The sequence below is a fragment of the Lycorma delicatula genome, chromosome 2, assembly GCF_047948215.1.
Source record: "Lycorma delicatula isolate Av1 chromosome 2, ASM4794821v1, whole genome shotgun sequence".
NCBI classification, from domain to species: Eukaryota; Metazoa; Arthropoda; class Insecta; order Hemiptera; family Fulgoridae; genus Lycorma; species Lycorma delicatula.
Genome location: NC_134456.1, coordinates 41,091,256 through 41,106,831, shown reverse-complemented (window position 1 = coordinate 41,106,831; position 15,576 = coordinate 41,091,256). Strand labels below are relative to the sequence as shown.

Sequence of the window (15,576 nt, the reverse complement as noted above, 5' to 3'; positions counted from 1 at the left end):
GTATTCGTAATTAAGTAATATGTTTATTTATTTTTTAATGAATGTATAATTAAAAATAAAAAATGATGTTAAAGTAGAAAGGTAATAACAGTAATTTGGTACAAATACAAAGATGGAAAAATAAAAATTAAGCAAAATAACAGTTAACTTGCTCAAAAAATTAAAACAACAAAGTTTTAAACTGTAATTGTATTAAAAAAAAGCAAAACTACTAACTCAGTCTACAAGTGATCAAATTATTTATGAATATTTTCAGTTATTTTTATAAAAGTCAGATAAGAAAAGAATTTTTTTTAAGAAAATATAAAAAAGTCAGATAAGCATAATACGGAATATTTCATTCATTTTTTTTTTTATAAACAAAGTCTGTCATATATTCTCCTAACTAGGTTAATCAGGATTCTCCAAAACAATAAACTGATGGAACTTATCAAAGAATTTTCATGATAGTATTTAGATATCACTGACATGAGATTACAATACATTTATAAACAAAACTGTTAACTGAACTTCGCTAAATGACAGCACTAACAGCTAAATCCTAAATAGTTCCAACATAAATAATTATCATAGACTGATAATAATATTTATAACATTTTAATTATGTAAAGAATAAAATAATGATTTTAATATGTTTTTTTAATTATAAAATTCTTACATAAATATATTTTTAGTCATTACCTTGAGCCTCTAAGGAATGATCAGCAATACGATTAACTAAAGAAAACTGGTTATGTTTATTCAGATGAGGTTCCAGAAAAGCAACAGGGAAAGTAGAGGCAAATGCTCCAAGACAAGTTCCTAATGATGGCCTGTGTCGCTCGATTTCAACCCTCAAATATTTTCTATAAAAACAATAATAAAAAACATATTAAGTATCTGATTTAATATGCACTGTTCAAATGACAGTAACTATATAATAAAATAATTATTTACGAACACCAAGGCAAAGGAAATGTGTAGTATTCACAACACACTTTATGATGTGACTGAATTATCCTCAGCCTTTAGTGATATCCTGAGCCTATTTCTTAAGTAAGTTTTTAGTTTCTGAAGAGAAACAAATTTTCTTGTACACTTGCTTAAGTCGGTCCAATACAAAATCATTGTTCAGTTATATTTTCTTCTAATCATCTTTTTATCTGACTTCCTGAGAGAATATGAGATAGGTACCTGCTGCCTAATGGGAGTCTTGGAGCTAATTTCTGGCTACCTCCTTCATGATTGTATTTCTTCCTTTAAATAATCCAATCTTTGGAACAATATGCTATCTTTCCTTATCCTTAATATCTTTCTTATTGCTTGATCTATAAGGCTGGGCTAGACCTTGCTTGGTTTATACAATGTATAAAGGTTCTTCAGAAGATTCTGTATATGATCAGATGGACCTGATGTGGTCCCACCAACAGTTTCTGGTTTTGGTCCAGAAGATATACAGTAAAGAATTTTTTTTATAACACAACCAACTAAGCAATGACTGTGTTTTTGTTGGATAAGTCTATCCTTCTTAATTTCCTTATAATCCAATAAACTGGCGCATTACAGCATTACCTATTTTTAATACAGTAAATATATACCCATTTTTAAGTTAACAGACTGACATTTCAAAATGAATTATTAAGTTGATATGATCAGATGTACATAATTATTTGAACTAAACAGTATATCAGTCAACGTAATACAGAATAAACTCAAAACCTTTTACCTCTGGCAAATGAAAAGAAGTAATAGCTACTGATATTCTAAAAAAATACTATTTAAAGTATAGCAAACTATAATAAACTGCAACATTATAGAAGAACAAAAAAAAGATCAGCTTAATGAAAATACTTCTTTGACTACTTAAAATCATGATAAGTGTACCATGAAGTGGGCGTTTTTGCAGTTCTAAAGTAATTTTAAAGTTTATTTAACTTACATTAAAGAAACAAGAGAAACTTACATACAAAAAAATAAAACTTCTCCAATCAAAATTTTAATAACAGGAAATTAAGAGTTGCTCTATAGAAAATAAAAACTTAATTTCAGTTGTTGAAAGTGAATTTGACTGATGAAAAATCTGTAAAACAGATTTTCAAATCATCATGAGATAAAATCATTCGATGATTTATCATATAAATTACACTGTTTTTTGTTGATAAAGCAATACTTTCTTCAATATTTACTGGGATTTCTTAGTAGCTGCTTTTAATTAAAATTTTTTTTCACTCCATTATTTTTATTTTACTAATGTATTTTTGTTACAAGAAAAACAGTGTGGCTTAAATTTTGATATTGTTAAAGTGATATATTTATTAGCTTTATAAAAAATTAGTAATAATTTTTAAATAAAACCATTTATTAATAAATTTCTGAAATGAAAGTCAGTTACTGAATCTTATTTAACTCACAAGTGTTACTATTTTTTTACATTTATGTAATAGAAATGCAATTAACTGGATACTTTTATTTATTAAGTAAGATTTTGTATATTATCTTTATGGTTGTTTTATTGACAAAATTTTAAGATCACCTGTTAGATAACTCTTGCAATCAATAGATTATAGCAACATTTAAAGTTATATGTGTCAAAAGTTTAAATGTGTATGCCAGTTACTTCAGTTGGGGAAAATTATCTATTGTTCACCCTCTATGAGTCATTAGACCTTGTCGATGATGAGGGGGCTTGAGTGCTCAGTGATACAGAGTAGCTGGACCGAAGGTGCAACCATATTGGAGAGATATCTGTTGAGAGCCAGACTAAGGAATAATTCCTGAAAGAGGGCAGCAACTCTTTAGTGGTTGTTGAGGGTGTAGGTCAAGAGGACTTAAACGGCCAAATCAACATCACTCAATCTTCTGAGTACTGTACAGCTGAAAGCAATGCAAAATTATGACTGTTTATTTCCAAGAAAATGTAGCTCTCTGCATTTTTATGTAACAAAGATCCACCTTCCTTGGTAAAATATTCCGAAAGTAAACTAGTCCCCCGTCTGGATCCTCAGGTAGGAACTACTAAGGAAGGGATCACCAGAAAATTAAAAAATAACATTCTATGAGTCTGAGCTTGAAATATTATAAGTCTAAAAAAATGGTTGGTAGATTGGAAAATTTAAAGAGGGAACTGGATAGGTTAAATGTAGATGTAGTAGGAATTAGCGAGGTTTGGTGGGAAGAAGAAAACAGCTTTTGGTCAGTTGATTTTAGAATAATTAACTCAGTGTCAAATAAAGGGTAGGCAGCAGTAGTTTTGTAATGAACAAGAAGATAGGGAAGAGAGTAAAGTATTTAAAAAACTTAGCAATAGAATCATTGTAATCAGGATAAAATCAAAACCTAAGCCGATAACAATTGTTAATGTTTATATTCCTAAGTTCCCATGATGATGATGAAGTAGAGTGTGTATACGAAGAAATTGATGAAGCAATTAAACATATAAAAGGGAATGAAGATTTAATAATAGTTGGAGACTGGAATGCAAGCATCGGATAAGCCAAGGAAGGGGTGAATATCGACTGGCCAAAAGGAATGAAAAAAGGGACCAACTTACTGAGTTTTGCATGAAGTATAATTTAATAATTACCATCATCCAGTTTAAAAATCATAATAGAATATACACATGGAAAAAGTCTGGTGATACTGCAGCAAGGTAAGATAGATTATATCATGTTTAAACAAAGATTTAGAAACCAACTCGTCGACTGCAAATCATATCCTGGAGCAGACATTGATAGCAACCATAATTTAGTGGTAATGAATATAGATTGGGGTTTAAAAACCTGAAGAAAAAGTGTCAGATGAATCAATGGAATTTAGAGAAGCTTGAGGAAGAGGAGGTAAAGAAGATTTTTGAGGAGGCCGTAGCAAGAGGTCTAAGTAAAAATGGTAAGATAAAAAATATAGAAGATGAATGGGAAAATTTAAAAAGGAAATTCTCAAGTCTGCAGAAGCAAACTTAGGCGGTACAAAGAAAACTGATGGAAAGCATTTAATATCAGACGATATATTACAGCTGATGGATGAACGTAGAAAATATAAGAAGGCTAGTGATGAAGAAGCTAAAAGGAACTAACAAAAATTAAGAAATACTATAAACAGGAAGTGCAAACTAACAAAAGAAGAGTGGATTAAAGAAAATTATTCAGGACAGAGAAATGACCATTGGTAAAATAGATGGACCATACAGGATAGTTAAGGAGAATTTTGTGGTACATAAATTAAAATCTAATATGTGTTAAATACACCGATTTATAATAAGAAAGAAAAGGTCGATAGGTGGGGTGGAATATATTTCAGGAAGAAGAGGAAGTCGAAGAGGATGAAAAGGGAGAGATACAATACTGAGATCTGAATTTAATTGAGCATTAAAGATTTGAATGGTAGAAAGGCACCTGAAATAGATGGGATACCTCCAGAATTACTGTGCAGTGCAGGTGAGGAAGCGATAGATAGATTACACAAACTGGTGTGTAATATTTATGAAAAAGGCAAAGTTTTGTCAGACTTCAAGAAGAGTGTTATAGTTATGATACCAAAGAAAGCAGGAGCAGATAAATGTGAAGGACACAGAACAATTAGCTTAACCACTCATGCATCAAAAATCTTAACTAGAATTCTATTTAGAAGAATTGATAGGAGAGTGGAAGAAGAGTTAGGAGAAGATGAAAATGTCAAATCTTGTGCTGACTTATCAGGCGAAGAAGAAAGAGATCCAAACTTTTTAGAAAATAGATTTACTGAACCCCATTTAATTAATAGGTCAGAATTAAATGATCTGGTTCGTGATCTAAATTTATCAAAGAATCAAATAGAAATACTGCTATCAAGACTGAAAGGATGGCATCTTTTACAACCAAACACTAAAATAAGTTCTTTCTATGACAGTCAGAATTTGATCATTTCTTCTCTTCTCTCAGTATAAAAACTTAGTATACTGCAATGATGTGGACTCTTTACTGGAAGCTTTGGGACATGTGCACCATCCTGACGAATGGTGACTTTTTATTAACTTGTCAAAGCTTAGTTTGAAAGCTATTCTATTTCACATTCGAAATAAATACCCATCAATTCCATTAGTATATGCTGTTCACATGAAGGAGTCGTATGAAAATATGAAACTTGTATTGAGCAGGATTCAATATGAGAAATATTTATGGTATATTTGTGGAGATCTGAAAACAATAGCACTTTTACTTGGACTGTAACTTGGATACACTAAGTTCTGTTGCTTTTTGTGCAAGTGGGACATCAGGGATACGAAAAACCATTAAATAAAAGAGCAGTAACCAAAGAGAGAGGTACTGATTGTAGGAGAGAAGAATGTTGTTAGTCAGGCATTAGTAAAACCAGAAAAAGTTTATCTTCTGCCACTAACATTAAGCTAGGTTTATTCAAAAATTCTATTAAAGCAGTGGATCATAATAGTGCAAGGTTTCAGTTTCTAAAAAACAAATTCCCTAATATAAGTGATGTTAAAATAAAGGAAGGTATATTTGTTGGACCACAAATAAGAAAACTATGAGTGATCTGGCATTTGAAGATTGTTTGAATGACTTGGAGGTTGCTGCATTGAAATTATTTCAAAATGTGGTAAATAACTTCCTTGGAAACAATAAGGCCAGTAAGTATAGAGAACTTGTGAGTGAACTCCTTCAAAACTACAAAGAACTTAGGTGTAAGATGTCACTTAAAATCAATTTCTTACATTCACATTTGGATTTTTTCCCTACCAATCTCGACTCTATCAACGATGAACATGGAGAATGCTTTCACCAGGAGATATCTACAATGGAAAATTGGGATCCAAAAATGTTACCTGACTACTATTTCTGACTACCAATCTATTTCCAAAAGAAATAAATTTTAGGTGAGTACGAAATGCATGTAATGTATTGTCATATTCTGCTCACCATACATTTTTTGTTTCAAAAGGAACTTTAACTACAAAAAAACTGAGCCTGATAGAAAAACTTTATTAACATATATGAAATCAGCATAAAAAATACTATAAGAATTAGTCATTCACTCTCATTTAACAAACAAAAAATTTAATTTTGTTTAATCATGGCGCTTTTAAAATTAATGGACAGAAAACAAGTCTTATAGTATAATTAAATTTCTGAAGTATGACTGCACAAAATTTTATATGTTGCACTAAATGGTAAACTTAGTCATAAGTTTGAATGGTTTAAACTGTTTTCTAACTTTCCACTTAATATTGTGATTATCTAGAACAATATTGCATAATTTAAAGCTAAACATTTTTTGTTTCGTAAATACTGTTTATTTAGTTATAAAATTTTACTGTAAACGTTTTCTTTACATTAATTAATTGTTTGCTTGGATTTTTTATACTTCAGTATCTATTGATAATAGTTGTTCCACCAATAAAACTGTGTACTAAGATTCAATTAAATGTTTTTGTAAATAGTTTTTGACTTTTCTATTTTTATATTTACATCTATTACAGTTTAACAAAGCACTTACTTTGTATTAGGTAAATACTTAAATACCTACAAAACAAATTGCCATTAACATGGTAAACCGTAGATGTCAATTTTTATTACTTGCATAATTATATAATCAATTTAAAATCTTATCAAAATTTCTGTTTTATGAGACTGTTATTCTCATTATTTAAAACAAAAGCTTATATACTAACATACACATACTATCAATAATGTATTAGTGCAATTCAAACTACTTCACTTCCATTGATGATTTCTCTGCTATTGATTGCCATTTTCCCAAAGTCAGTTGCTGTAATCTGTTATTATTATACAAATGTGAGGTTGGCACAAATTGGATACTTAATTTTTATTTAAATTTGAAGAAGATAAATCAACAAGTTAAAAAGTGTTATAATATAGTACCTCTCATGTGTCAATGTACCATCAATGCCTAATGTGAAGAGGCTTCCAAGCATTTTGTATGAAGCAACCTGAATTTCATCCACTGTAATAAAAATAATATCAATAATGACATTAGGCTTATTATGTCACAGCATATAAGGAAATAATTTTTAAAGTTATAGAATTATGTAGATATGTAGGCACAATACTGAGTAACAAATATTTTAGAAATACTAGGAGTTTAAGTTGGTGAAGAAAAGAAGTAAATGAAAATAATTATAAGCTAGTAATTTAGATTAAAAATTATCAAATTTGATCAACTTAATAATAATTGTTAATCAGCAAATTAATTATCAGAAATTAACTAATTAAAAATTATATGCAAGAAATGCTGTGATAGCAAAATTAAATTTACATTTGTTAAAAAATATAAAAAAAAACCACATTAGTCTGTAATAATATTAAAATAATTTCTGATCTCACAGCTCTCTAAGAAAAATGAATATGAAATAAATATTTTGCTAAAATGCCATTATAGAAATGTTTACTAAAACTAATGTAAAAGTTGTAGTATAAGAAAAGAGCTGCGTAAAGTAATCAATATATATATATATATATATATACACACATACACTACTACTACACTAAAATACACGCATAGATATGCACTAATTTCAGATAGGATGAACAATTTTTTCAACAACATGAAAAAGTACATACAGAGGAACTGAAAAGTAACTTACACCCAACTCTAATATTTTTTATAATTAAGATAACTAGATGCTGTCTGCTGCATTCTTCTTTGGACCTACAGCTATGTGATATACATTGTTTTAAACGTCTTTGTGAGACATGCAAAATTGTATCAAAAATTTTAATTTTGACTATTTAAACCAAAATGACAACCACAAATGTCATTAAAACGACAAATAACATTAATTAAAATTGGAGAAATTAATTGTTAGAATTTTTCAAATAGGTATTTCTTTTAATTAAACTTAGTCTTGAATTTAAAAATAGTTAAATAATAAATAAATAATTGTTAAAAAATTAAGTAATAATTTACTTATTTTTCGATAAAGAATGTATTAGAAGAAAAAAAAAAGAACAATAGGAGGATGAAAAATAAGATTCATAAGGTTTGTTGATGATATGGTAATTGTAGCTGATGGAGCGCGCGCGCGCGCGTGCACACACACACACACACACACACACACACACAGAGAGAGAGAGAGAGAGAGAGAGTATGTAATAAAAATAAATATAGTAGAAACTAAAAAGTAATGGAAGTAAACAACAAAAAGGATTTAGTAGTAAGACAAGTAAAGAATGAACAGAAAATGTAAATAATTACAGATATTTGGAGTCTGGTGACAGAGGACTGGAAGAGTGCAATAAAAATAAAAGAACGTAAGAAGAAGAAGAAATTATGTAAAAGTCTGGACTTATAGTTTAGGAAAAGGTTAGTCAATTGTTATCTATGAAGTAACTAGTTGTATGAGAGTGAAGTATGGACATTGAGGAAGAGGAAGTGGGACTTGGTTTTAGAAATGTGGATGGAGAAGGTAAGATGAACAGTTAAAGTGAGGAATTAGGAATAAATGAACAGAGTTAAAGAAAAAAGAGCGCTGATGTGAGAAGTACACAAAAGAAAAAGAAACTGGATAGAACATATGGCTAGAAGAAGTAAATATTAACAACTATACTGGAAGGGTCAGTAGGAGAAAGGAAGCGAGGAAGAAGGATAAAATTAACAAATGAGGTGAAGATTGGAAACGACAGTGTTCCACATAAAATACAACCCACCTATGTTAGTAGGTATATTTAAATAAAAAAGGCATTTGTAAGTTATTAAATTAAATATTCTATTTCCAATACCTTAAATTCTAGAGTAAATGCTAGAAGTGGCCACCATCTTCGTGAATAGATGCTTCCACCCTTTTCACTGTGTTCTTGCAACTGCTTTCAGAGTTTGCAGTTAATATTTAAAACAGCTTATTGGATATTGACCTTCAGTTATTCAAATGTTCATGGTTTGTTGCTATAGGCTGTTTTTTGAGGTAACCCCAAAGAAAAAAATCTGGTGCAGTCAAATCTGAAGATCTTGGTTGTCATAAGCCACGACCAATAACACAATCACAAAAGAATTTGTTAAAATCAGATGTTGAATATGCGTATTATGATGTTACAATGACATGTTGGAACCAGCAGTATTGATCATCCTCTTCCAAGAGTGCAATAAAATGAATTGCAATAATATATTCTGATATCATTCTGCAGTAATGGTCGTACTCAAAGAAAAGAGGACCAATAATCTTTTTTGTGATAATGCACATCATATGCCCATCTTCTGCAGATACAATGGTTTTTCATGATATGTATGGGGATTTTCAGCACTCCAAATCTTACTGTTAAGGCTGTTTACATATCCGTCCACATGAAACTACACCTTGCCTGTGCAAAAAATTGAGTCCATAACATGAATACCTTCACGCACAAATCAACAAAACCAATCACAATATTCTACCTGTTTTTCTTTGTCTAGATCAAGAAGGTGATGAACTGAATTCGATATGGTTGTAAGTTTAATTTTGTTGTCACTCGATGAACAGGTGATTTAGGTAAATTAATTTCAGCTAACCATTGTCTAATCAATTTTTTTTGTTGAGGCAGTTAATCGGTTTTTGACTTCAGCGACTGTATCAGCGTTCAACACTGTCATCGATCTTTTGTGTTCCTTTTTATTGTTCCTAACTTTTTAAATTTAGCTACTAATCAAAAACTGATGTCTTGTTAGGTCCTGGTTTATCACGGTACTTATGGCAAAAAGATTCTTGCACTGCAACCACTGATTGCTTGCTAAAGTACAACTCAAGAATAAAAACGCATCTGTCTTGTGAAAACATCATTTTCTCTCTAACAATGCACCGAGTGTTACCATCACTTTGTTATGGCTATCAGTAGCACTCTACTGTGTCGGTGCGATGTTCATTTGTTGAACGAATTCATTCCAGTAAAACATAGGGGAGCTGGGTAGTAAATTCAAATATTATATAAGGATGATTGGTGGGTTGTGTTTTAAATGGAACACCCTACAAGGGAGCAAAGGACAGAAATGGATGGAAACAGCGGTGGTGTATGGGACCAAGCCAAACACCAAATGATGATCTTATTCAAAATAAAATCTAAACTCTTTAAACATGGATTTAAAAATCCTTTATATGCTCAGACATGTTTTGCATTCATTCTACTGAAATGATAGGTAATATATGCCTGCCACTAGCTAAGAATGTAAACGAGACAACAAGCTGATCTAAAAGCCAGCAGACTAACCACTACTAAATTGGCCAACCATTATTTTTACAAACATTGATTCTAATGTTTGCAACAAGTTTATCTTCTTTTAATTGATTTATTTTACAATTTTTTGTTACTATATTATTTTTTTAAAATTAAAACAAAATATTTTTTTTGCAAAATACTAATATTTTGTGAAGCACATTCAAATGTTTTTCATTGTAAAAAAAATTCTCAAATATACACTTTCAAATAATTTATACTGAAAGTTAATCTTTATATAAAATTAGAATCAAAATATACACTAAGTTAAGATGTATTTTCTGTAGAAAGTAATAAATTATTGATTTTTTCTTAAATACTATCTTATTCATGAATTACTTCATAAATCTTAACACTTAAAAAAAAAACATAATAAAAATTACAGTTCATAATAATATTCATGGTACATCAGGTCAGAATTCTGAGTTAAGTTCGACTGATATATTAACTAAAAAATTAACTTACATAGCAAATCACTTCCATATTCACAAGCCGCTAAGTGATCAAACATAGCAGTCAATACTGGAAGAACAACATCATTAATATAAAAAAGTGAGGTTGAAGTTTTCAAATGTGTTCCTCTTAAATGGCTGTATTTACCCTAAATAAAAAAATAAAAAAAATAATAAATTGCCATTCAAGAATGCATTAAAAAAATATTGAAACAAATTCAGTTTGTAAACTTATTAACAAGAAGTACTCACAAATTACAATGTAAATGATTAAAATACAATTTAACAAACTAAAATATCGTTTTGAAACATACAGAGCCTATGCCTTAATTTCTAATAGTCTAAACACTTTCAGTAATAATAGTAACACTCTTACATACAGCAAAATTGATTATAAACTGTGTTAAATAGTAATGGATTAATCGTTCATTTAAAATGATCATTGAAATCCATGGCTTGAGTTCTTTGAAATGAATGCCATAAAGTAGTGGGGTTATGAACAGTTTTGATTTATATCAGTTGAATTTCTGCAGTTTTGAAAAAGAAAAAGAATAGAATTATGTTAATAGTTGAATCAACAATCACTAAGTTTTGTGACTTACAGAAAATTATAGAATATTATAACTTAATTTATAGTATGAGTCTAGTACAATGTTTATAAACAAAAACAGGTAGAAATTATTATTCTGTTAAAGTTAAATAAACTGAAATTATTAATCTTCTTTTGGCAATCAAGTATTAGATTACAAAGCTTATTCTAGAATTGAAGATTATTGTATTTTTTCTATTTGTTATTAATTACTTTTTTGAATAAAGATGGCTTCTTTTATTCTCAAATTAATAAGTAAAATAACATTAAAAAAAAAGATATGAAAAATATATTTATGCTGTACAAAACAACATGTAATTACTACTAACAGTAAGTACAATATTTGTGTGATAACAAAGTACATCAAGTTTTAGAAAAAACAAAGTAAAAATTTTACTCTGTAAGATAGCTTTATATACCATGTACAAACAATTTTGTCAATATTTGATATTTTGATACCAGTTTTTGCTTGATGTCACCATTAAAACGATCTGTTAATTAAAGTTTTTATGAATGATTAGGTTTTCTTCTTATGCTAAGTTAATTAACAGATTCCAAATTCATCAAAACATTTTGAAGCGTTTAATTTGTTTGGTTGGTTGTGATGGACAAATTATTATTTTTGTTTGACAAATGGAAAGGGTGAACAGAAATTCAGAATCCATAACAGCAGTGTAAGAGATTCAATGTCATACCCGTTTAAGTGTTGGTATTCACTGGAGCTACTTATTACCACATGTTAAAATTGTACATATTGGCTTGTTTACTTAATATATAATTATTTATAATTTATTATAATAATATATAATGTTATAATTTTTCATTTTTGAACGTCTATTATGTAAAACTATGTAATAAATTTATTTCAGTACAGTATATAGTACACATTACTTTAAATGAATACTAAACACATTTTTTATTTCTGTATATCTTAAAAAAATATGAGAGTTTACAAGCAGATTGCAAATTTTATATATTGTCTTTAAAATAATTTAGAGTAAACCTCTCTAGAAACTTTAATAAAAATAACAAAAGGGAAGAAGCACTACAAATTGTTTTAAAAGTTCCAAATTAGTGATTGTGTGCTGCATAATACAATTAATTTAAATACAAATTAATAACTTAACTACCTCTCTTAAATTCTGGATTGTATGTCCTAAATCATCTGCAGTATTGTTAAAAAATGTTAACATAGATGTTCTGATGAACTCAGGACAGTTTTTAACAAGAGATCTGAAAAAAAAAACAAAGTACTGAATCACAGAAATATTACACAAAATTATATAAACTACAAACAAGAATTTTAAAAACTTATCTGTACATGTATTAATATATGAATGAAACATTTTTTTATTATTAATTAATTATTATTTTTTATTATCATTATTAACTACCACACAAACAAATTATACACTGATGACACAAATACTAAAGAAATAACGTTGATAATATTAACAGTAAGCCTTACTTTGCATCAATTCCCTTGACTAGAACTTGCAAACATCTTACAGTGATCCGGACATCAGCACCAAATGCAGCTAATCGTGATCTCAGCAAGTTTGCCAATTTACAAAACAAACTGAAAAAAAATAAAGATATATCTTAAATATTTAGTAAATTTAAAATTATAAATAACTTAACATTTCATTCAGTAACTGTTCATAAACAAACTCAAGCATTACACAATCAGCATATAACATACATAAAATTTTAATTTAAAATATAAGTTACATAAATCTGTAAAAAACAGTAAGACTATTTATTGAGTTTATAGTGTATTCAGAAAGTTACTGTGAACTGCGATTTGAAGTACCAACTAATAATACTGATATTTACATTCTCAAGATTGAGAATGTAAATATAGGCAGGATTAGATCCCGTTTCTAATATTATATGACATATAAGAGCATTAGTAAAAAATAGTAATGTTTACATTAATATTTATTTGGTAAAGGGACAAATAAAACTGTAATATATTTGTATTCTGTTCAAAGTTTCAGTCATGTTTACATCATATTATCAAATTATTTACAGAAGTGTTGATTTATTCAAATGAATACATCAGTTTCCAGAACAGATGACAGTGATCATCTGAGATCCTTCAGTTTGTATGCAAGACATCTACATAATGTTGAACAGCTTCACCTTCTTATACTACTGACTCAAGTCTCTCCGCTGATGATGCTCTCAACCAAACATAAGAGCGGGGAACATTTTTTTTTTTTTTTAGTGGCTGGCAGTAATGGAAAAACCTTTGACTGGCAGAGTTATTGCATGGTACTGCTAAGAAAATTATCAGTATAAGTGGTTGGCAACCTTGGATTCACTGCACAGCATTGAAAGAAATAATGATTTTTAATTGATTGCTTCTACCAGTCAATAACAAAATAGTTTCATATCAACAGTCATGAAAATATTTTCAATTAGAAAAAAAGAGCTTCTACATTTTTAATTTCAAAACTGTAGGTTGAAAAACTGTACTTGCCAAACATATTCATGTCAGCTAAATGTTCTTTTATCCTGAAGTCCTGGTCAGACATGGCATTTTTTACACACTAAAAAATTGCCATTTTATCTCATCCTCTGAAACAATTCCTAACAATGGTCACAGAGGCTAAAAAAAATGTATTGTTCTTATAAAGTGTACTAAATATATATTTTTTCTGTATATGATAAAACATTTACACATCTCAAACCTTAAACTTTATTCATATAATAATAACCATTTCTACATTAATGAAATCTACAAATATTACTTACATAAAAAAAATAATTAAGTGTTATGTAAACATAAATGCATAATTGATGATTAAAAATTATTAACAAACCTTGCAACCATTTCCTTCTCTTTCAGTGAAGCAGCCCCAACATTATTTGAAGCTGTGGCAACAGCAATAAAGTAGTTTCTATGAGTGTTGAAATACTTTTCTACTAATGGCAATACAACCTGTAAAGACAAGAAGTAAATAAATATACTTCAAATTACAAAAGTACTTGCTTACAATGATTCATAAATAAATATATCAATAATAATGATGCTTGATTACATATTTTACTTTAATTATGCTTATTATAAAATCCAGGAGCCTTGGGCATGGTGGTAAACTATCCTGATCAAAGGCAGACCCTCTGTGGGTTGATAAAACTCATAAATCTATCCTTCTGCTTTTCTTATCCTTTGTTGCTTTTATATCTTGGACAGGTATAGTGGGAATGCTGTCAACATCTTTCTTTTCCCACTTATAGTGTCATGTTTAGCAGCCAGTAGGGGATCTTCTTCTTATTGAGATTTAGTGAAGAGGTGACTTAGATGACTATTACGTATGTTTAAAGTGCTTGAGCTCTATTTTATATATATATATATATATATATATAATATATGAGTATGTGTGCAGGATGTGGGTGTACATGTGTACACACTTACTGAAAAATTAACTTGATTAATTTTTAATTACTTTTTTATTATCATAACCTTGGACATATTATACACAATATTTTAATGAGGAAGATAAAGTTGTTGAAGCAATTTGAATCCTAGAGAAATAGTAAGCTGTATTCCATAAAATCCATCAGATTATACCACAACCAGTTTCACCACAGCTCGCAGAACTTTTTAAGGCACAGAAAAATAAAAATATGAAATATGGGTGAAATGTGGATAAAATCAAACAATGTTTTATAAAACATTTCCCATATAGCAATTAAGTTTCACAATTAGCAGTTGACCTCTGAATAAGTTCTTACAAGCTGTGCCATTTAATGACCATAGAAATTGATGCTATTTAAAATTAATAAAAAATATTTTTTAATCATAATTAATTGAAGAATTATTATTATCCTTTGTATAAAAACAATTATTGAATCAGAATTTACCTTTGAGAAGAACTTAATGTCTCTTGTGCATGTCTTGAAACTTGTCCGCCGACTAAATGTTGTAGATGGTTTAAGAAGTTTCATATTAATAGAAGCTCTATCCATGTACTGGATTAGTTTCTCTAGTAAACTGTATGCAAATCTCAATTCACCAGTTGCCATTGCAGCTAACTGTTCAGACTCTGTTGGTCCTCCCCGACTTGGCCTAAAAAAAATTTGTAGAGAAATGATGAAAAACTTTATAACTACAAAAGCTAAAATTTAAGGAGGTCAAAAAAAGTGTCTATATGTCAGTGAAATAACTATTACTAATATATGAATTTATATTTACTTCATTTTACCTATTGTTACAGAAAGAGACTTTTATTTTCAATATTGCAGGTTTCATAACTTTTACAGATATGAGACAAAAACTTTATTTATCTTATTACAATTTCCTGCTGACCTTAGTTTTAAAAATTACAATTCATAAAAATGCAAATAGACAGACTAA

The 15,576-nt window shown here is 28.9% G+C and overlaps 1 protein-coding gene across 1 annotated transcript in view; it reads right to left on the bottom strand.

The window, feature by feature from the left end:
* The window catches only part of RyR (Ryanodine receptor), a 559,410-nt gene that overhangs the window by 104,218 nt on the left and 439,616 nt on the right, over nt 1-15,576 (bottom strand). The window contains exons 62-68 of the mRNA XM_075355178.1: nt 15,084-15,288; nt 14,039-14,157; nt 12,679-12,789; nt 12,341-12,443; nt 10,635-10,770; nt 6,852-6,933; nt 682-845 (exon numbers count right to left, since the gene is read on the bottom strand). Of these exons, the coding sequence (XP_075211293.1) occupies nt 682-845; nt 6,852-6,933; nt 10,635-10,770; nt 12,341-12,443; nt 12,679-12,789; nt 14,039-14,157; nt 15,084-15,288 (920 nt within the window). The remainder of the gene's footprint in view (nt 1-681; nt 846-6,851; nt 6,934-10,634; nt 10,771-12,340; nt 12,444-12,678; nt 12,790-14,038; nt 14,158-15,083; nt 15,289-15,576) is intronic.